Genomic DNA, 23362 nt, shown 5'->3' on the forward strand with positions numbered 1-23362 from the left:
GAATTCAAAGTCGAAGAAAATAAGTAATGTCTGATGCCTAAGATCAAGTAACAGGGCCTTACATTAACTTGTCTGTATTATACAGATAAATAATATTTAAGACTCCAAGCATCAGAAACATATAACATCTTTAAGTTGAAAAAGACCTTAGAAATCCCTGGCTGAAATTCTTCCAAAAGTAATAATGCCTACAACAATCTAGACTTTTCCAGGGACAAACTTGTCCTCATCTTGCAGGGAGGGCCTTCCACTGCAGAAGAGTGCGAACTTCATTAATCTCATGCCACACTACAGCACTCTCTGAGTTGCTGCACTTCAGGCCAAACTGATGTGTCCGGGGGAACTGACTGTGCCATCTTGGACGTGCTGGATCTCATATTTCTCACGTTCCATCTGGAAACTGGACCAGAAACAGACTGGTGTGCAACAAAGGAAGATATGTAAGCAATCAAACCCCTGTGACTGCAAGGCCCTGGACAGCATCTACTTAGTCATGAAAATAAGACAATATAACAAATGTAGGTCTATAACAAAGAGTTAGTGAGGTATCGGGGAGGAGCATGGAATTTGAATTGGTAAAGAACTTGAAGCCAGAATATTTGATCCCTTGTCCAGTTGTGACCTTTCCTTAGCTCTAAAATAGTGATGATAAAATATAACCCATAGGGTCACTGAAAAAATCAGACAAAATAATGCATGCAAAAATAATGCATTTATATATATACACACACAGTATACAAGGATCAAATGTTTCTCCCAGTAGACATTATGTTTCTCAAAACTAGAACTAATCTTATTTTTTCTATGCTTTGTACCCAGCACAACCTCAAGCTCACAAAAGACTTTGGTAATGTTTGGAGAATAAATGAATGATCACCCCAAAACCCCCACACAAAGAACACTGCTCTGACTGCATGTGTAGTTTGTCAAGATCAGTCTTATAACATGTAAAGGTCAGTTTTGAAAAAGTTTGTGTTCTTACAAAATTCCCATTACAAAATAAGTCATGAAGATGTAATGTACAACATGGTAACTGTAGTTAAATTGCATATTTGAAAGTTGCTAAAATAGTAGATCTTAAAAGTTCTCACAAACACACAAAAAAATTTGTGACTATGTATGGCAATAAGATTTATTGTGGTAATAAAACAAGTTTATGCTAAAATATAAAAGATAAATAAAATATAAATGAACTAAATGTGTTATAAATATGTTCATTCATACATTATATATATACACACACAAAGAAGTACATGATTCAATAGTTCAAATACATGAGTAAACAAAAATTATAAATGAACTGTGATTTTTTAAAAGATTTTATTTATTTATCTTTAGAAGGGAAAGGAAGGAGAGAGGGAGAGAAATATCAATGTGTGTGGTTGCCTCTCGTGGGTCCCCTGCTGGGAACTGGCCTGCAACCCAGGCATGTGCCCTGACTGGGAATCAAACTGTGATTATTTGGTTCCCAGGCCCATGCTCAACCCACTGAGCTACACCAGCCAGGGCGAACTGTGATTTTTGTGATAGAAACTACCACAAGCAAAGCACCTAAAATTCACTAAAGTACAAAAATTCTTACTTAAGGTGATTATCTGACTTATAGAGTTCACCTCAGTGTTTTGCTATTATGGCCAAAATTTGTTATACATAATTGATTACTCTTCAGCAAACCTTCCAGAATGCAGTGTAAATTTTATTTATAATAGCACTGGCTGGTGTTGCTCAGTGGATTGAGTCCTGGCCTACAAACCAAAAGGTCACCAGTTCAGTTGCCAGTGAGGGCACATACCTGGGTTTCAGGCCAGGTCCCCAGTAGGGGGCGCATGAGAGGCAACGACACATTGATATTTCTCTCCTCATCCTTCCTTCCCCCTCTCTAAAAATAAATAAATAAAACCTTTAAATTTTTTATTTACAATAGCAAAAATTGTACTATCAAATTGTAAAATCTAGCTATCAAATTGTAGAAAATTTTACTACCAAATTACTTTGACAATTTTGGGGAGGAAGGTATATTGAATTTATAAATAAAACCTGTATGCAGATCATCAAAAAAAGTTCATTTACCTGGGTCTGTAGAGGGAATGACATAGGTGTTTTGTTTTAACTCTTTTGGCCTGAATAAATATTCTCATCCAAGGGTCAAAATATAGAACAGAAGCGTAGGCTCTGAACGACCATCTCTCTGGGAAACTAGAATGGAAAATAGCAAAAGGTCACACTATAGAGGTTGCAATAACAACACATCATTCAGAAAATAATCAGGCTACTAGGTTATGACAGTTACTACCAACAGCCCTGGGAACTTTTCTTTGAAACCTAACAATGACACAGCAATTACCAGCAAATCTTGCAACACTCAAATCATTAAGCAGGCCACTTTACAGACAAGTAGTTAATATGAATAATAGGTTTTATTTTTTTTCCCCACATGTAATTAAAAGGCTAACTGACTGATTAAAGGGTAAGTAATATCAGCAAAAAAATGAGGCCTCTAAGTACAAGGGCCTACATGGATAATCTGCACTTTGATCAGAACTGAACTTTTGTTGGCAAAAACTGATTCCAAGTAGATTTACATCAGCTATAGAAAGTATTAAAGTTATTGGCCAAGGAGAACAAAACCAAGCCAAATAAATAAAACAATTCCCTTGCTCAAACATTTTTTTAAATAAAAGAATTTAGGCCTGCATAAATAAAAATATTTCCCCGAGTCCTGGCCAGTACGGCTCAGTTGTTTGGTGTCTTGTACCATAAACCAAAAGGTTGCAGGTTTGAGGATAGATGCCTAGGTTGTGCGTTCAGTCCCAGACGGGCATTTATGGGAGACAACTGATGGACGTTTTTCTCACATCAATGTCTGTCTGTCTGCCTTTCTCTCTCTCTCTCTCTCTCTCTCTCTCTCTCTCTCTCTCTCATCAATGGATATATCCTTGCATGAGAATTAAATATATATTTTCCCATGAAATTATCGCAGAGAAATACAATAAAAATGTTTCATTTGCTTTGAAAATTATGAACTAGAGACATAAAACTCCATTCTATAAGTGAAATAAGTATTAAAATAAGTGTTTATGTTGAACTGAAGGGAGGAGTTTGATGATGTGTTAAGTTAAAAAGAGGAAAATAAGAATGGAAAGGCAATAAAATGGGAGCAGACACCATGTGAAATAGCCTACGCTGAGAAATCCCTGTGTTGCTGCACACTAACAACTCCAGGAAGCTTCTATTTTAAAGTCCACTTATGAACTGTAAACCTCCTCCAATTAGACAAGAAATAAAGATCAGAAACAAGCCAAGTCATGCTTCGGAAGTAGTGTTATCTACTGGGTCCCAGAAAAGGCTACAGTGAAGGGCTTACAAGGCCATATAGAAATCAGAGGGAAGTAAGCCCATCATTTTTACGATCCTATCTCAGTCCAGCGGGAGACAAAAAGGATGGAAAGGAAACATAAAAGCTGTCCTGGGGGACTGCTCAACAGGGTCACGCTGCTGCCAGTCACTCTGTTTAAGAAGGAACAGAGCTCCAAAGAATTTACAAAAATGATGAAGCTTGTAAGAAATCCAGGATTCCCTGGTCGGTTTTAAGTTCCTTCAGGCAGAATCTGAAGTTCATTAAAAAGCCTGGAATGTCTTTGAATTGTTTAAAAAGAAATTATTTGAAAGGCCCATATTCTGCCATGTATAATGCACATTTTCCCCAAACTGTTGAGGGAAAAATGAGGATGCATGTTATACATGGGTACGATGATTACATGCCATGGGCATAATAATGGATATAATAATCCCATGTATAATGCACACAAAACATGAATGCACATTATACATGGGAGCACATTATACATGGCAAAATACAGTTCCCAATATAAATTATAAAGAAGTATCCATTCCATGGTTATAATTCTGTAAACACTAATGCATTTCGGTGCGACATTTGGGTGTAACACTACAATCTTCTGGTTGATTTTAGTATGCCAAGAGCTGCACAATCAACTAAGTCTTCACCTGTTAAAAGAAAAAAGAAGTCATCTTGGGACACTATAAACATTTTGTGGACTTTTGTCATTATTCAAATGCTTTCTGGCTCTCCTGATTTGAAATTGTCCTTAGAGACAGTGTAGCTCTTTCTTTGGACTGTCCTTAGAGCAAACACATCTCTGTCATTTAAAGGTAACAGTGATTCAGAGCCAAGTGTGAGAAATACAGAAATAGTAGGAGTTCAAATTGGATTAGACAAGTTTTGGTTTAAAATTATACAAATCAAAACAAGTATACTAATACTTCTATCTTTTGATAGGTCAATTTTTACTCAATAAATATTTATAGGTAAATATTTATAACATGTGTTGAGGATCCTCAAGACCTCCTCTATGTTAAGAGATTTGCTTGATGAACTCACAGGACTTAACGCATAATTGTACTCATGATTAAGACTTGTCACAGTGATGCAGTAAAAATATACAATGAATCATTAAGGGGAAAAGAGAGGTGGTGTTCAGAGAATCCCATATGCAGGTTTCTTACGGTTTCTCCCTCTCATGACAGGTCACACAAAACATACCGTACCCCCAGCTATAAAAGTCAGTAACATATATGTGATGTTTCTGCTCAACCAAACCCATTAGAGACTCAGCACCAAACATTTTCAATAGGAGCTAGTCACATAGGCACCCTCTGCCGAGCTCATATCAAAATTCCAGAGTCCCAGAAAGGAAGTAGGTTTTTAGTATCAACCATATTGTCTGCATAGTCTACATACATTGCACCACCTTCCTGTTGGGGAAAGGTTTATACCAGTATAGGGAACTGCTTGTCAGCTAAGTTCCCAGACACTAGCCAAAGACCAACCTTGCAAACAAGGCTTACAAGGAATAAAAGCTTTCTATGTTAACCCTTTCCTACATACATGCCTACTTTTGAAAGTTCCCATTTATCTGTGACAAACAGAATGGCCATACCTCTTATGCTATTGTGATATGTCTATGATTTTAAAAAATGCAGACTTCCATTCAAGATGACCGCATAGGCAGACATGGCTCACCTCTATACAACCACATCAAAGTTACAACTAAGATATAGAACAACCATTACTCGGAGCTGACAGAAATAGAGCGGAAGGGAAGTCTGACAACTACGGGATTAAAGAAACCACATGCATCCAGACTGGTAGGAGGGGCAAAGATGCAGAATGGGCTGGTCCCCCATCCATGTGTGGTAGACAGAAATTTGGGAGGGATATTTTGGGAGCAAGGAGTCCCATCCCCATACCCACAACCACAAGCACACCAGGTCACCAGCCCAGGGTTCCGGTACCAGGAAGATAAGTCCCTGAAACTTCTGTCTGCAAAACCCAGTGGGGATTGAGTTGGGAGAAGAAATTTCTGGAGCTCCGAGTAGTTCCTCTTAAAGAACCCACATATGGACTTACCCACTCACTCACTCCTTCTAGGCTCTGCTGCTGGGATGGTGGCTTGAAGGACACCAGTGGCATGCAAGGGGAGGCTGAGGTGTCTGGCATCAAGACAAGCAGAGGCCATTGTCCCTTTTCTGGGCCCTCCCCACACAGAGCCAGTAAGCTGGCACCATATCTGAGACTCCATCATCCTGGCTAACACTGTTTAACCCATCTTGAAGATCCTCAGAGATTCTACCCTACCCAACTCACATGGACCCTCCCAAGCTGCATTTCCATATGAATGTCTAGTCTTGGCTCATGCTTCACAACTTCCTAAATCCTCTCAAAGAAATAGAAGCTTGGCCTTAGTGAGCCCCAGGCCCAAAACTAGCAGTTCGGATTCACAGCTTGGCTTCACCTGGAAATCTCCAAGCCCAGAACAAGTAGCAGCCAACTGAGATTGCTTTATAGCTCAGGCAGAGTGTCCTCAGGAAAAACACAGTTGGGGGCTAGCTAATCTTGGCCTTCACCACCTGGGAAACCCCAGGGCCAGCACATCCAGTGGACAGCTGCAGATCACGTTGGACCACCAACACCCTGCCCCTGCACAGGTGATCCTCCACAGATGGGGGCGTTGGTGGTCAGTGGTCATAGCATATCCTTGCAGATGACTGGCCTGGGTAAATCCCTCCCACTGATGTGCCAATAGCAATCAAGACTCAACTATAAGAGGAGGGTATACTCAGCCCACAAGAAAGGTGCACCTTGAGCACCCAGCTTGGTGAAACAGGAGGCTGTGCCACTGGACCCTACAAGATACCTACTACATTACACCACACAACAAGACACAAAGTCAAAGCAGCTCTATCTAATGAATAGAAACAAACACGGGGTAGTTCCCAAAACGAGGAGACAAAGAAACATGGCCCAAATGAAAGAACATATCAAAACTACAGAAAAAGAACTAAATGAAATGGAGATAAGCAATCTATCAGATGCGCAGCTCAAAACACTGATTACAAGGATGCTCAAGGAACTTAGTGAGGACTTCAACAGCACAAAAAAGATCCAGTAAGAATGAACTGAAATAAAGAATAATTTACAGGGTAACAACAGGAGAGTGGATAAGCTGAGAATCAAATCAATGATTTGGCACATAAGGAGGCAAAAAACAACCAATCAGAAGAAGAAAAGAGAATCCATAAAAAATGAGGATAGTGTAAATAGCCTGTGAGACAGCTTTAAGCAATCCAACATCTGCTACATAGTGGTGCCAGAGGACAAGAGAAAGAAAGGGAAAATTTGAAATCTTTTGAAAAATAACGGAAAAAAAAACTTCCCTAATTTGGTGAAAGAATTAGACATGCAAGTCTAACAAGCACAGAGAGTCCCAAACAAGATGGATACAGAGAGGGCCACTAGAAGACACATCATAATTAAAATGTCAAAAGTTAAAGATAAAGAGATGGGAAAGGGAAAGGAGAGAACTGGTGAGAGGTGAGGGAAATAAGTACATATAGGTAGTTACAGAATAGCCATGGGGATATACAGTACAGTATAGGAAAAGGAGTAGCCAAAGCACTTATACACATGATTCATGGACATGAACAAGAGTGAGGGCCTGAAGGAGTGGAGGGTCTGGGGTGGAAGGGGCCAAAGGGGATAAAGAACAACTGTAGTAACATAATCAATAAAATATAATTTAAAAAATTTTAAATGCAAAGGCAAAATATAAAATTTGTATAAGAAATCTGCCACCCAACATAACTTTTAAACTCCTTTATATGATCTGAAAGAGCCTTCATGACCTGGCCCCCACTTAGTTCTCCAGCCTTTTCTTTTACCGCCTTCCATCTAGCCTTTTAGGACCACTCTCAGTTCTTCAGATATGGGGTCATGCTTTCTTAACCCCCAGCCTAGGCACATTCAGTCTTTTGGCCATTCTCAGTTGGCTTCTTTTCACCTGTAAGAATGCCACTTAAATCTCACTTCCTCTCGAAACCTTCCCTCGCTCCTCAAGATTAGGTAAATCCTCCTCCTCTGGTGCCCCCTCTTCTTTTCCATCTCCCCAATACAGCACTTGCACTTAGTGGTGCCCTTGTCTGTTCATCTGTCTGTATTCCCATCAGGCTATAAATTCCATGAGGCTAGCATCCTCATCAACAAATATTTGTTGAATAAATTATAATTATTCAGCACTCCTTTGGCTTAATGTAAAATGAACAGCATGGAGTTCCCTGCGTAAGGAAGACTTAATGTTTGATCATCTCCAATGATAATGCTATCAGTCTTTGTAAATAAAGCCATTCACTTGAGAAAATGGGATACAAATGTATTAAAGTAATCAGGGTACCTTCAGAAGATCTAGGAAAAAAATACTCTTACTACTTCACATGTTTTTCAAAATGTGTCCTCTTGTTTCCTCTTAAATGGCTCTTTTTTTGTCTTAAATTTTGCCAGTGTCCATACGTTTATCTTCATCTGTACCTCTCCTTCTCTCTCACTTTCTATTTGACTGACAATAAACTGAAAAACGAAAGAGAGAGAGCCAAGCCCCTACTGCACACACACAAACACCAGACACACAGTCACATGACAGACAGAGAGAAAGAGGAGAGTATTTTAAGGCAGAAACTGCCTCGGCATTCTGTGTTATATAACAGGAGGAGAGGCAGAGATGCTTTCTGTCACCTCCTCAGCAACGGGTGTTCTTAAAATGTCTCTCCTTCACCTCCAGCTGTGGCTGTGGCATCTCCTTCTCCCAATCTATCCACATAGTTCTGCTACTGTTTTAAGTGTTGCTCCATAAATGGCTATCAGGAATGAATGGATGTGCTGTGGTCAGCAAACTGTGTTAAGAGCAGAAGAGCCAGGAAGTAGGGTCCTGTACCAAGGTCATTATTTCCTTTATCTAGCCACTCAGATGCTCCATGACTAGAGTCTAAGTGAATTTTTTAAAGCTATTCAGGTGATTCCTTTAACTCTGCTAGTTTTAGAACTGCTCCCTGTAGGCCTAGCAGACAGGGTGGTACGTACGACAGGTTGCCTTAAAGAGGGGAACAGAATAGCCTCTCTCGGGTATCGAGACCTACAAGACTCTCTACCCACACTGGGTACACAGACATCAGAATGGGAATTCAACCCAAGTTGAGGTCCATGCTTGAAAAAAATGATTCTCAACTCCAGGCACTAGACTAAATTAGATGCTTTTTAGAATATCTCTGAAGTGCCACATTTTTATTCATGAAAAACCTGTGTATTATTACAATTTTTTTCTAAATTTATTGCTAAAGTCCCTACAAAATTTGAATATTTCCTGAAGTTGAAATAACAAGTCCTGTATGATCTTGAATGTAAAGAAGTACAGAAAGATTTTTCACTAATTTAAATTCTGAACTGTGAAGGGGGCTAACCAAACTTAATCTTAGATTATACCTACAAGAAATGTCAACTCGAAGAAGTACTTTAAAAGAAAAGTTCTAAGCTATGAAAATACTTCTATCATACCCACAGCATGACAAGCTGTACATTGTAACAATTTGAAGCTGTAACTCTTGATGTGTTCCCAACTGGCTCAGTTAGGACATAAACTAGAGATATTATGGAATGCTGTCCAATGACTGTCAATTTAGTAGCACACTGCCAACATGGCACCTAATTTCAAACATTACTTAGCACAAAATTTAAATTCCATTGTTCTGTGTTACATCATCATTCTCAGAGCTGCTTTTTAGGACGGATTTCTTCAGTCACCTGAGATCCACACCATAACAAAGTCCAGGAGCACTGGCAGGCCCATCGGGTGGCAGCCAATTCTATGACGTGTTTTTTTTAACCAGAGTGTCTGCTTTCTTCCATTTTCTCATAAAGTTGCACATATATACTATTCACAATGTTAAGAAAATAATAAGGCACTGAAGGCAACATGGGTACAAGGAAATCACATGCGCCACAAACCAGGTGAAATGGTCACATGGTCCTCACCCCCACAAAGGCAATCGGGAAAAATGAGATAGGATGCTCAAGCCTTCACAGTTTAGAACTCAAAAGACATTTTAAAGGCAAGAGAAGCACCTAACAAAGTTTCTGAAAACTCCCTGTCTCACCCTGATAAATATCCCCAATGATCTTCACAGTGGAGGACAGTGGAATCCTCTTACTGAGGGTGCCAGCACCTTCCAGTGAAAGTATTTGCAATTTTCTTAGAAAATTACCTAGACATTGGCACTCAGTCCAGTTTACCTGAATTCATTTGCTGATTGCTGTAGAGCTGACATTCAGTTAGTTTCCAGAGCATTATGTAAGTGTCAAAAGGAAGTGCAGGTCCTTACAGGCAAGAAGGGGCTGGAAAGAAGTATTCCAAGTCATGAAATCTAAAGACCTACATCCAAGATTGCTCTATCCAGCAAAGCTTTCATTTACAATGGAAGGGCAGATAAAGTGCTTCTCAGATAAGATCAAATTCAAGGGGTTCATCACCACCAAGCCCTTATTATATGAAATGTTAAAGGGACTTACCTAAGAAAAAGAATAGAAAAAAGATGAAAAGTGAAAGGACAGCAAACTCACGGTTACTAAGAACCACACCTAAAACAAAAACAAACTAAGAGAACAGCTAGATCAGGAGCAGAACCATAGAAATGGAGATCACATGGAGGGTTAGCAACAGGGGAGCGGGAGAAGGAGAAGGGGGGAGAAGGTACAGAAAATAAGTAGCAGAGACGTTAGGTAGAAAATAGATAGGGGGAGGGCAAGAATAGTATGGGAAATATAGAATCTAAAAAACCCGAGACATGTGGTCATAAACTAAAGGGGGGAAATGGTGGGGGAGGGGTGTGCAGGATGGAGGGGAATGAAGGGGGGAAATAGAACTGTAATGGCATAATCAATAAAATATATTTTAAAAAAAAGAAAAGAAAACATCTGTTTTCTATTATGAGTTCAACTTTCCATTTTCATTAATATCCAGTATTCTCAGCCTTTTCTCCCACCTCTTCAATCCAAACTCTTGATTTTCTTTTGATTTCTTACAAAGTTATTTTCATGCCATCTTCTTCCCTTCCAGGAAACTATGCCTTAGTTTCACATGACATAAAATTTGACATGATTCTTTCCCTACATATGCAACCCAGTTTCTGCCTATCATCCTGGTACCTGCCTATGTATGATTCTGCCTATGTATGATTCCCTGGTACCTGTCACATACCCCATTCACAGATTCAAATTCTGATTTAAAATATCACAGTAAATGCAAACTCCTGCCTCATCTGCATCCTGAAATTCTGAGGTGTCTGTTACCTACTTACACATGTTATTAAATGTAAGTGAAAACAGGTTGTCTTTGGACTGTTACTGCAAAAACCCATGCCACCACTGCCTCTGTGCTTGAACACCACTCCTGATGAAATTCTCATGAGGTTTTGTCATTTTGAAACAAGGGTCTGCCAATGGTCTGATCACTATGTTTAGAGCTTCAATGCAAAGCAGAATGAAAAGGGTTTTTGATTTACTAACTTTGGAACTGATGCCAAATATTCACAAGAACTATTGAGAAGTTCAGACTTTGACTCACTTGTTCCCATCCTAGGAAACTGTCCCCAAAATAACTAATTCAAAAGAATAAAAAATTATCCACATGAATATGTTTATTGTAACATTATTCTAAATAATGTTAAACATTAGGACAAATGCTAACAAACAGAAGTACAGGAACAGTTACATAAATTATCATGAATCAATTAAATGGACTATTAAAAAGCCACTTGCCAAGAAACCATTATGAAATCAGGCTTATCAAGACTAAATAGCAGATGACAATATACTGTGTACAGAACCCCAAACTCTCTACCAAAAACTACTAAAAGATTTAAAAATTCATTAAAGTAACAGGATACAGAATAAATATGCAGAAATTAGCAGCATTTTGATATATTAATAATGAACTATCAGAAAACTAAAAAAAAAATCCCATTTACAACTGCACCAAAAAAAATAATAAGATTCCTAGGAATAAATTTAACCAAAAGGGTAAAAGACCTATACTCAGAAAATTAAAAGACACTAAAGAACAAAATTGAAGAAGATAAAAATAAATGAAGTATATACAGCATTCATGGACAGGAAAAATCAGCATTGTTAAATGTCCATACTACTCAAAGCAATCTGTAGATTCAACACAAATCCTATCAGAATACCAATGCTGTATTTCACAGAATGAACAATTCAAAATTTTATATGGAACCACAAAAGTCCTTGGATATACACAGCCATCTTGAGAAAAAAAAAAAAGACTAAATTGGAAGAATCACACTACCCGATATCAAACTATACTACAAGGCTATCAGAATCCAAACAACATGGTACTGTCGTAAAAACAGACACATTGATCAATATCATCAAATAGAGAGCCCAAAAATAAACCTATGTCCTTATGGTCAATTAATACTCAACAAAGGGGGCAAGGACGTAACAAGAGAAAGTCTACTCAATAAATTGTATTTGAAAATTTGAACAGACATATGCAAAAAATGAAACTAAACTACCATCTTACTGAATTCACAAAAATAAACTAAAAATGGATCAAAGATTTAAATGTAAGGCTTGATACCATAAAAGTCCTGGAAAAAAAAACATAGGCAGTAATATCTCAAACATCTCTCTTAGTAATATTTTTATGCTATATATCCTCAGGCAAGAGAAATTAAAGAAAAAATTACAAGTGGTATTACATCAAACTAAAAAACTTTTTGCATAGCAAAGGAAACCATCAACAAAGTGAAAAGGCAAACCATTGAATGGGAGAACATACTTGTCAATGCTACATCTGATAAAAGGTTAATATACAAAATTTTTAAAGAACTCATATAACTCAATACCAAAAAACAACAACAAACAATCCAAGGGAAAAAAGGACAAAGGACTTATATATACTTCTCCAAAGAGGACATGCAGGTGGCCAACAGACAGATGAAAAGATGCTCAATGTCACTAATCATCAGAGAAATGCAAATTAAAACCACAATGAGATACCTGTCACATCACACCTGTCAGAATGGCTTTCAGCAACAAACCAACAAACAAGTGTTGGTGAGGATATGGAGAAAAGGGAACCCTCGTGCCCTATTAGTGGAAATGCAGATTGGTGTAGCCATTATGGAAAACAGTATAAAGGGTTCCTGAAAAAAATTAAAAATGAAATTTCCATATGAGCCAGCAATTCCATTTCTGTATTATATCCTAAGAAACTCAAGCCCTGACTGGCATGGCTCAGTGGGTTGGTTGTCATTCTTGGAAGGGAAGGGTTCTGGTTAGATGCCCAGTCAGGGCACATGTCTGGGTTTTGGGCTGGGTCTTGGGCTGGGGACATGCAAGAGGCAGCTGACTGATGTTTCTCTCACACATCAATGTTTCTCTCCCTCTCTTTATCCTCCCCTTCTCCTCTCCCTAAAAATAAATAAATTTTTAAAATCTTTTAAAAAAGAAGGAAACTCAAAACACTAATTTGAAAGAATATAGGCATCCCTATGTTCACTTCAGTGTTATTTACAACTAAGCTATGCAAGCAACTCAAATGCCTATCAACAGATGAATGGATAATGCTCAGTATCACTAACCTCAGAGAGATATGAATTAAAACCACAGTGAGATACCACTTCACACTGGTCAGAATGACCATCATTAACAAATTAACCAACAACAAGTGATGGTGAGGTTGTAAAGAAAAGGGAGCCCTAATACACTGTTGGTGGGGATGCAGACTGGTGCAGCCACTGTGGAAAACAGAATGGAATTTCCTCAGAAAACTAAAGATGGAATACCTTTTGATCCAGCAATTCTGCTGCTGTGATTATACCCTAAAAATCCTGAAAGACCAATTCAAAAGAAGCTATGCACCCCAATATTCATAGCAGCTCAATTTACAATAGCCAAGTGCTGGAAACAGCCTAAGTGCCCATCAGTAAATGAATGGATCAAAAACTATGGTACATTTACACAGTGGAATACTATGCGGCAGAAAGAGAGAAGGAACTCCTTTCCTTTATGACAGTGTGGATGGAACTGGAGAGCATTATGCTAAGTGAAATAAGCCAAGCAGTGAAAGACAAATACCATATGATCTCACCTATAAGTGGAACTTAATCGTCAAAACAAACCAGCAAAATAGAGCCAGAGACATGGAAATGAAAAAACTGACAGCAACCAGAAGGGAGGGAGAAGGGGGATAATGTGGGAAAGTAAAGGAAGTGGCAAGTCAAGGAACATGTATAGAGAGAGGGTCCATGGGCAGGACAATGGTGTAAGGATTGAATGTGTGAGCAGGGAGTGGGGAGGGCAGGGCAGGGAAGAGCAATGGGGAAAAATGTGGGATAACTGTAACTGAACAATTAGAAAATTGTTTAAATGGTGGTATACATGCAATGAAATACACATTGCTTGACCATAAAAATGAGTGAAATTTTACCATTTGGGACATCATGGATGGATCTAGAGGGTATTAAACTAAGTGAAATAAGCCAGTCAGAAAAAGATAAAGACCATATGATTTTACTTATATGTTCACTCTAAAGAACAATCAATATAAATGAATAAACAAAATGGAAACAGACTCACAGATACATAGAACAGATTGATGGTTGCCAGACGGAAGGGGAGTTGGGAGACTGGGTGAAAAAGGTGAAGGGACTGAGAAGTACAGACTCTACTTGTAAATTAGTCATGGGCATGTAAAGTACGGCAAGGGAAATATAGTCAATAATACAGTAATAACTTGTGTATGTACCAGTTGGAAACTGGAAATATTGGGGGAACACTTGTAAAGTAATAACTGTCTAACCACTATGCTATTTACCTAAAACTAAAATAACATTGAATGAAAACTGTAATTGAAAAAAGTTAATTTAAAAATAAATGAAAATGAAATTAAAAATAAGAAAGATTACATAATAACTGAAAATAAAGTTTAGAAGAAAATCATAAGTGAAAAAAGAAAACTGAGAATTTACACTTAAACACTAGAAGAGAATAATATAAATTAATGATGACATGTAAATTATTTCCTAAAAATTTTGAAAGTATTGTTTCATTTTGGATTTTACAATATACAAAATTGAAAGAAAATAAATAATACCAGAAAACCTCTTGTCTGAGACCAAATAAAAGTCCTGAAAGCTTGTAATTTCCTATTCCTATGTAGAAAATTGAATTATTTTCAGGACCAGCAGGACTACACTCTCTAAGACCAAAGGTGAAAATAACACAGTTCCCATGTTTGAAACTAGTTCTGGACAGATGCAGAAACATCCCCAGTGGGTTGAAGGGGACACAATGGCTACAAGAAAAACGAAACAGTAAAGGAGCTATTATTGCATTATAAACCTCGTGTTCTAGAAACCAAGATAATGTAAACTGCACTTGATTGGGAGTTCAAATATCAAAAGTCATAAATGCAAGAAGTGTCAGATAAAGATCCATCTTGGTCCAGAAGTATTCTTTTAGCCCCAAGAGATCTTTTATTCTGGTCGGTTAGTGAAGAGGAATGAGGTGTTAAGGTCAGAACCCACTGGCTTTTTAGAGGAGAAAACCCAGGTGGCATTACTACCCTCCCCTCAAGGTCAAAGTGCCACCCCTTCCTGGCACCACCGCATACTCCCAGGAGAAGCCATGAAATATATATTGTCTTTAATACAGAAATTGTGGCCTCTTTACACTAATCTTTGTCATAAGGTCTCATCCTTGTCTTTAAAAGACTTTGTGATTAAACTATGAAAAATGTTGAAAAATCAAACAAAAAGAAATCCAGTGTAGTCATATGTACACTTCCTAGGTCCTACCCATTTTTGTAATTTTGTAATTAGCTGCCTAAATGGCTTAAAAAGCTTCTGGCTTCGTTAAACAATCTGGAAACACTAAGAACTTTTTCCCAAAGAATGAGCTTTCAAATTAATCCTCTAATAATGTATTGTTTCCTGATGGTAGTGTTGAAAGGCCAAGGCACTCTGACAGATAACCATTGGAAAATTTATGCTCAAGGCTTTTAAACAGCACAAGGTACTGGTTTTAGAATGAGCTCTCAAGCAGGACAGGGCCAGGAGGAAAGGGGGAGACAGCGATGGACGTGCTAGTGACAACTCTGGGTGTCCTTGCTGATACCGGCATTGTCAGTGCTGGCAAAGAAGTTCCCAGCATTTGTCCAATAGTAATTAGGCTGGATATCTGACCCAAAAGGAAACAACCTCCATTTCTTTGTTAAACTAAGAATTCCACATGTCAGAATAAAATAAGAAAAAAATATAAATTAGAAAAAAGTAGAAAAGATCATCTAAAAAAAGTGTTACCAAACATTACATTTTCTAATTGTGGAAGAGACTTTTTAAATTTTACCTCAACAGCAAAAAAAAAAACAAAAAACAATTTTTTTTACTAAGTTCATGTGGTTACGTGGGTGTGAATATCTTTGTCTAAACCTGCGTCTCCAATACAACAGCACTGGCCTCCCATGGTTATCGACTCTGTTTTAAATTTGTATGCACTGTATGTGTAGCACACTCTGGCTTTCAAAGACTTAGTGTTAACAAGAATATAAAATATCTCTTCATATTTTTATATCCAAATTGAAATTATAATATTTGATATATACCAGACTAAATTAAAACACTGTCAACATTCATTTCACCTCTTTCTTTGTATGTTATTAGTGTGGCTACTAGAAAGCATGAGAGTACATATGTGGCCTGTGTCTGTGGCTCTCATTATGTTTCTACTGGACAATAGTGGTATGTGAAATGTCTCAGATTGGATAAAATTCCTTGAAATTCCCTCTAGCTCTAAAATTCAAACACTAGGAAAGTGCATGCTCAGGCTAATAAGTTTTAAACACAAAGTTATTTTAGAGAAGCCTAGGTACTGTCCCTAGTTCATTACTTCACACTTTTTCACCCACACCGCCCCCCAGTGACTTCTCATTCCGCTTTTTACAGATTACTAACAGCCAAGAAAAATGAACGTCAATTTATTCATGTATAAACTGCAACTATGCAGTTCATAGAGGCATTGTGAATTGCCATTTGGTAGTATTCCTTTTTGCTTCACTCCATACTGATGCATTTTTAATGCTTTGTGTGAATAATGCTCTGTGGGTGGGTTTTTTTTTAGTTTTAATATTCATAAAACAGGGGGCTTGGAATTAGAGATTATTATTAGAGATCTTATATTCCAGGGGTTCGCAAACATGCTGGCCCCTCTGAATCACTTGGGGAACATATAGAAAATGTTCATTTCTAGGCTCGATATCTGGAGAATCTGACTCAGTAGGCCTGGGATGAAATAGCATCCTATACTTCTTAAGAGGCTGCCCAGGTCACTCAGAATCTCAGCCAGGTTTCGGAACCAGTGCTGTAGCCTAACTTACTTCATCTGTAACTAGTGTGAATTGAATTGTGCTCGTACAGTACTGGGGTCCAGTAGCCTCGGACTGGGAACCAGGACGCAGGGCTGCTGACGACAGCTCGGGGCCAATCTGAGAGACGTTTTATCACACACACATTACTCACCCCTCAGGAGCTCCAGCCATCAGTATATCCTCCTTGTCAGTTTTAATATCCAACTCTGGCTCTCCATTAAGCAAAAGCTTCAGGTTATAAATAACCAGGAAAGTACCTAGTGAAGATAGATGTTTGACTTGTCAATATTTTAACTAAATACCAGTTATTTAACTAAATATTAACAAAATATTTTACTAAATATTTTGTAAACCAAAATTACTAAATATTAACTAAGTATTTAACTAAATATTTTAACTATGTTTAACTAATGGTATACTAAATATCAGTCATGGTGATATTATCTCATCTATTGATTTAAGCTTGCTCTAGGCCAAATGTCCCTTTGTACTTCAGTAACTATGTTTGGATAACTTCCAAGTTATATGTTTTATAGCAAATTCCATTCTCTGCAGAACAGTGTTGAGCTTCTACCACACAGTACTTCTTTGCACTACTCATTTTATTATGTCCTCCAATGAGGATTCTTAACCTTGGGCACTTTTCATAATTTGCATTATAAAAATTGTTACTTATCTAAATTTGTATTACAGGTACATCTCTCCTGGGTGGAACTACAATCAATGAACATGAAAACGAATATGAGTTTTAAAATTCTATACAAATATGAAGTATTGTTTTAGGCCCTATAACAGGTGTGGCAAACTTTTTCAGTAAAGGGCCACATAATAGATGCTCCACGCTCTACAGGCCTTATGGTCTCTGTCACAACTACTCACAACTCTACCACTGCAGCATGAAAGCTTCCACTGGGAACACATAAATGTATGAGTTGGCCATATTCCAATAAAACTGTATTTACAAGAAGAGGATGAAGCCAGATTAGACCTGTAGGCCACAGTGTGCTGACCTTGCCTTGAAGCACAGTTAACAAAAAAGTCCAAATTCTAGCCCTGGCTGGCACAGCTCAGTGGATTGAGCGCGGGCCTGTGAACCACATGATCGAGGTTCTATTCCCAGTCAGGGCACATGCCTGGGTTGCAGGCCAGTTCCCGGCAGGGGACTCATGAGAGGCAACCATACATTGATGTTTCTCTCCTTCTCTCCTTCCCTTCCTCTCTAAAGATAAATAAATAAAATCTTTTTTAAAAAGTCCAAATTCTTTACAGAGTTGTTTATAATACAAAGAGAAACAGGACTGTCAGAGAAATTAAAAGAAAAACCAATCACCCTTCTTGGTAGGACTTAAACAGCAGGGAGAACTGCACAGTGGCTAAGAATTGGACTTGGGAGCCTGAAGGCCTGTGTCTAAATCCTGGATCAAACATTTACCAGTGCAGTGACCTCAGATAAGCTTCCTAACCTCGCTGAACCCAACCCTTGTAAACTATACAATAGAGTTTATAAAGTATCTAAAACATACAGTTGTTTTGAGGATTAAATGAGTTAATTTTTATAAGCCTTTTAGAAAAGTACTCAGGAAATAGTATGATCTCCATTAGCATTTGTAAGAGTACTTCTCAATTAGAAGTCAACTGAGAGATTACATTAACAGTCCTCAAAGTATAGCGTGTGCATGCTAATGAAAGGAATAGTTTAATTGCCAATATTTTCCTTTATAAGAAGGAGGAAAGGGTGACACAAAACATCACTATTAAATGTTAGAGAAGAAACTTCAAAAGTAACATAGGCTAAGTCAGAAACCAATCTCTCAGAGCTTCTCTATAAACATTACATACATCAAGGAGGTAAAAAAGCAGAACGTGCTTAGTTTTCTCTAGAGTAGGCTTCTTTTGGCTTCTAGATATAGAAAGCATTGGAAGTCTAGAGAAATATTGGCACTGGAAAATGTTACTAGACATAGTACATTCTTCGTGTTGAGTAGAAAGTTGGTGGAGGTTGGAAGAATGCAAAAAAGACCTATTAGTTTGGAAAGGAGTATTTATAAGGGTTTTGCTAACTGCCACAGAAACTTGGGATTCACTACTGTATAAGTTGCCAACTCTTACAAACCCGGGACCATGTAATCTTAGACTGTAATAAGCACCTCCTCACTTTGATATCTGGTGTGGGGCTGTGGACCCCTGCAGTCACAGCTTGTATCATCCTCTTCTCATCCATTCTCACCAAGTTCATGCAAGTACAAACATTTCTCCCATTGTCAGGGACTTAAGAGTTATATATATGTTTGAATTCTCTTAATACAAAACTTATATGGATAAAATAAATGACTGCCCTATGGTGAGACTCCACATGATATTATAAAGAGAAAAAATATGAACACATACATACAGCACTTTTCATAAGACACTGAAATACTTCCAATGAAATTTCAGTTTTGATGATCTTACCACATTTGCCATAGATGACATCGAATTGCCGCATTAATTCAGCGTCAGTTTTAAATGGAGAGTACTTATAAATTATAGACAATTCTGTTGAGAATTTCTGAGGATCATCTGTGACAGGTTTTCTGGTACTTGTTAACCATGAGGGCATTGGAACCACAACCTATTTTAAGAATAAATATTAATTTACTATAAAACACACGAATAAAAAACATCACCCTTTTGATCAAAATTCTGTTCACTCTTCAGCCAAATTACAAAACCAAACACAAAATTAGAAGTTTACTTTTCTCCTGTATCCTGGTTTTATAAAGAAGAGACACATAACAAATACGTATAAGAATTAACTCTGGAGGCGGGCAAAGGGGAAGGAGAGAAGAACATCTATACCCCCATCTGGCAACAGCTCCCCTCACCTCCACAGGGACCAGTTGTTCATTCTCTGGAAAGACTAGAAGAAAGCGTTTCTAAATTAGATGGCATGCCAAGTATAGTTGTCAGGGGACGTTACTGTGACGGGAAGGGCTAATTGAGAGCATGCACATTAGACACTGGGAATCCCAGATCTCTTCTCCCCTTGGGCTCCAAGAAAGCTGTCACACAGGCCTTCAGGCAGAAGGCCGCAGGTGTCTTCTCTCAGAAACCTGACCCGTCTGGGAGAAAAGACACACACAAAAATATTACATTGAGGGTTTCCCAATAAAACAACCCAGCTAGATCTTATTATCGTGCCACTTATAGCTGCCAAACCCCACCCACACTGCAGAGCTCCCAGTTGGCATTTGACTGGATTAATCTTTAGAGTACAGGAGATTCTCAAACATCATTCCATTCAACACTGTTTCTTTACATTGCTGATGAGAAAAAAAATTCTCTGCCTGGGCCACAGCCTGTGTGGAGTCTTTACATTCTCCCCATGTCTATGTGGGTTTTCTCCAGAGAGTCCGTTTTCTCCCTCATCTCAAAGATGTGCACAGGAGGTGGGCTGGTGTGTCTGAACTGTCCCAGTCAGAGAGAACATGGGTGTCTGTGAGTGGCTCTGCCAGGAAGGCACCCTGTCCCCAGTGGGGTCCCACGGAGTGCCCTGAGCTACTGGGAGAGGCCAGCCATGACCCTGTACTGGAATAAGTGGGTTGGAAAATAATGATCTTGTTTCTATTAATCTTTCTTAAATGTATTAGTGTAGCTTGCATTTATTTCAATGTTTAATATTGGAAGTGTTTTGGGTCTTTGTAAGTTTGGTTCATGTTCTGTAACCAGAAATATGCCAAGAAACTTAACCATTATTTACATCAATTAGCCTATGGGAAAACTGGTTTTATTATACACACTATTTCCTTAAAGTCATAGTTTCCAAGAACCTACTCAGGAAGTTCAGTGATGGCACATTGTATTCAGGATGAATAACCACCTAAGAAAAGCCTATAATATGATAAGTAGAGACCAAATAAACAACTATAAACAAAGCAGCTCAGTGGAATGAGAAGCCATAGAAAAAACATGAAATTGTCAGAAGAAAAGTAATCAATCATTGTTATATGATTCAGACCTCTAAGAGGAAGAACTGTATCTATGAAAAAAGAACTAGGATCTTTTAAAAGGAACCATTGAAAGAAAAGATTTCTTGGAAATTAAGTATATGATTATCGGAAAAAATTTTTCTAGGAAAGGGTCAAAATAGAAATGTTAAAAAATCTCCCAGAAAACAAAACAAAGATGCAATGGAAAAATACAGGAAAGGAAAGATAAGAAAATTAAAGAACTGGTTTTAACATTCAAGAGCTAAGAAAGAGTAGTTACAGAAAGATATAGATGAGATAAAACCATCAAACATTATAGGAAATTACCCCGGAACTGAAGGACGTGAGTTTCCATTTCGAAAATGTCTAACAAGTGCTCAGCACAATGGATCCAAACAGACCCATCCAAAGCCAAAACACTGAAGTCAGAATACTGGAGACAAGCGGGACAAAGAAAATTCAACTGACCTTCAAAAAGCAGGGGGCAGCGGCTGAGCCACATACAAGACTCAGGAATTAAATTGGCCTCAGACCCCTTAACAACAACACTAGAAATCAGAAAATAATGGAGCGATGCCTTCAACGTTCCAAAGGAAAATTTATTCCAACCCAGCAATAACACCAAACCAAACTATCATTACATTCTCAGTTAAGATAACACTTTCATGCTTTTGAGATCTCAAAATAATTTTACCTTTCATGCACCCTTGCTAAAATGCTACTGGAGGATATGTTACACCAGAAAGAGGGAAGAAGCTATGAAAGAAGATGGGAGATACAGGATCTGAGATTTAACACAGAGGAGAGATGAGGAGATCCGGCTGGACGAGGGTACGGGCAGATCCCAGGATGGCAGCTCAGCACCGCCCACGAGAGGTGGGCACTGCAGCACCCGTGAGAAGTGATACGGACAACCAAGCAAGTACTCAGTGGTAGTGATAAGTACATAGGACACTGAGCAGGTGATTATTAATTGCAGGGAAAACAGAAAGTCATGCAGGAAGGGGAAAAATAATAGTTTATAACATGATATGATTAAGAATGGTGTTTATATAGTCTCGTAATGTAAATACTGACTATTGCCATAATCATAATTACAATTAAGCTATGAAATTGGAAAGGTATGTATATGAAAGAAGTAGAGGAAAAAATAAACCCTCCTCTTTTAAAGTGGGAAATTAATAGATAACGATGAAATCAAATCAAAAGTAGCAATACAATTGCACAAAGGCCTAGTATTTCTTGTAATTTCTTATCATTCCAATTGCTTGCTGGGAACACTCATAACAGTTCTACAATTTAGCCAAATATTTGTACAGGTTTATTGCAATGTTGAATTTTGTGAATGTATTGATTAAATATCTTCCCTGCTGCAAAAAAAGAAGAAGCATTACAAGCCTGTTACATAGAGATATCCAGAAAAAATATCAAAAGTATTTGGTAATATTACTAAAAGAGACTGACTCTGTGGAAATGGAAAGAGGTTGTTGGTTTCCTTGAAAGAATAAAATGGTAGTGTGAGGGGAATGGTCCATTTTAGAAAAGCTATAACCCCAAAGCTTTGGCCCAGTTTCACACACCCTTTACATACATAAAGTACAACATAAATGCTTAACACCTCTCTTTGCCTCATGCCAGCATCCCACTCAGCTGCTCCCTGCTGCCAGCTGTTCCTGTTACTCAGCCCCAGCCCACTGCAGCCAGTGAGCACACTCAGCTCTTGCCGGGCGATCTCCCATTTTCACACTGTCCCTCCAAACTCCACACTGTCTCCAGGTCTGGCTATATGCCACTGCTCTCCAGGAACCAGCCTTTACTCACTCCAGAAAACCCTCATGGACCGACCCGACCACTCAAGGTTCTCTGATGTCTCCATCCATACGACTGCTTTTGGCAATTTGTAACAGCTGACACGCATCCTCATTGACACCTCCATTTTGGTTTTGGGGTTTTTTACTGAATTTTATTGGGGTGATGTTCATTAATAAAATTACATAGGTTTCAGATATACCATTCTATAACACATCACCTGTATATTGCATCATGTGTTTGCCACCCCAAGTCAAGTCTAAACACCTCCATTTTGTTATTTCTCCAGTTCTCATGCATCTGCCTCATTTTGTGACAGCGATGGAAACACTTTTGTGGTCAGATGGTCTTCTGTCTGTTGCCTACCTTCCCCAGAGTTTATCAGTGCTGGGTAGACACCAGTTTCTCAACATGTATTTGATGTGCTGAATCATAAGCAATGTTCTTAAGAGTAAATCATAACCAATGTTCTTAATAGTAAAACTCAGACACTGCAAATTAAAATCTCTAAGTCATCAAATGGAGTTGAAACTATGGTCACCCAAGATACAGTGTTAAGTCTATTTCAAATTCGATTTCTTTAGATTTTATACACTAAGACTTCGAATCCAATATTCTATTTATTTTAAGACTGATAATCCATTTACAGCACAAGTGGTAGAAATGTGTTGCAGTCTTCTTCCAAAAACGCTCATCATGCCAAAAGGAGCCTCTTGTTCTGGGAGATTTGGGTATGCAAATAATATAAATAAAGTTATGAAAACTGCCTAGAAGTTAAAAACCCAAGGC

The 23362-nt window shown here is 38.2% G+C and overlaps 1 protein-coding gene across 1 annotated transcript in view; it reads right to left on the reverse strand.

The window, feature by feature from the left end:
* MORC1 (MORC family CW-type zinc finger 1) overlaps nucleotides 1-23362 on the reverse strand; it is a 154328-nt gene that overhangs the window by 103794 nt on the left and 27172 nt on the right. Inside the window, exons 7-9 of the mRNA XM_053663122.1 lie at nucleotides 19248-19407; nucleotides 16948-17053; nucleotides 2071-2196 (exon numbers count right to left, since the gene is read on the reverse strand). Coding sequence (XP_053519097.1) covers nucleotides 2071-2196; nucleotides 16948-17053; nucleotides 19248-19407 — 392 coding nt within the window. The remainder of the gene's footprint in view (nucleotides 1-2070; nucleotides 2197-16947; nucleotides 17054-19247; nucleotides 19408-23362) is intronic.

This window comes from Artibeus jamaicensis, unplaced genomic scaffold, assembly GCF_021234435.1.
Source record: "Artibeus jamaicensis isolate MK-2021 breed Jamaican fruit bat unplaced genomic scaffold, CSHL_Jam_final contig_3126, whole genome shotgun sequence".
NCBI classification, from domain to species: domain Eukaryota; kingdom Metazoa; phylum Chordata; class Mammalia; order Chiroptera; family Phyllostomidae; genus Artibeus; species Artibeus jamaicensis.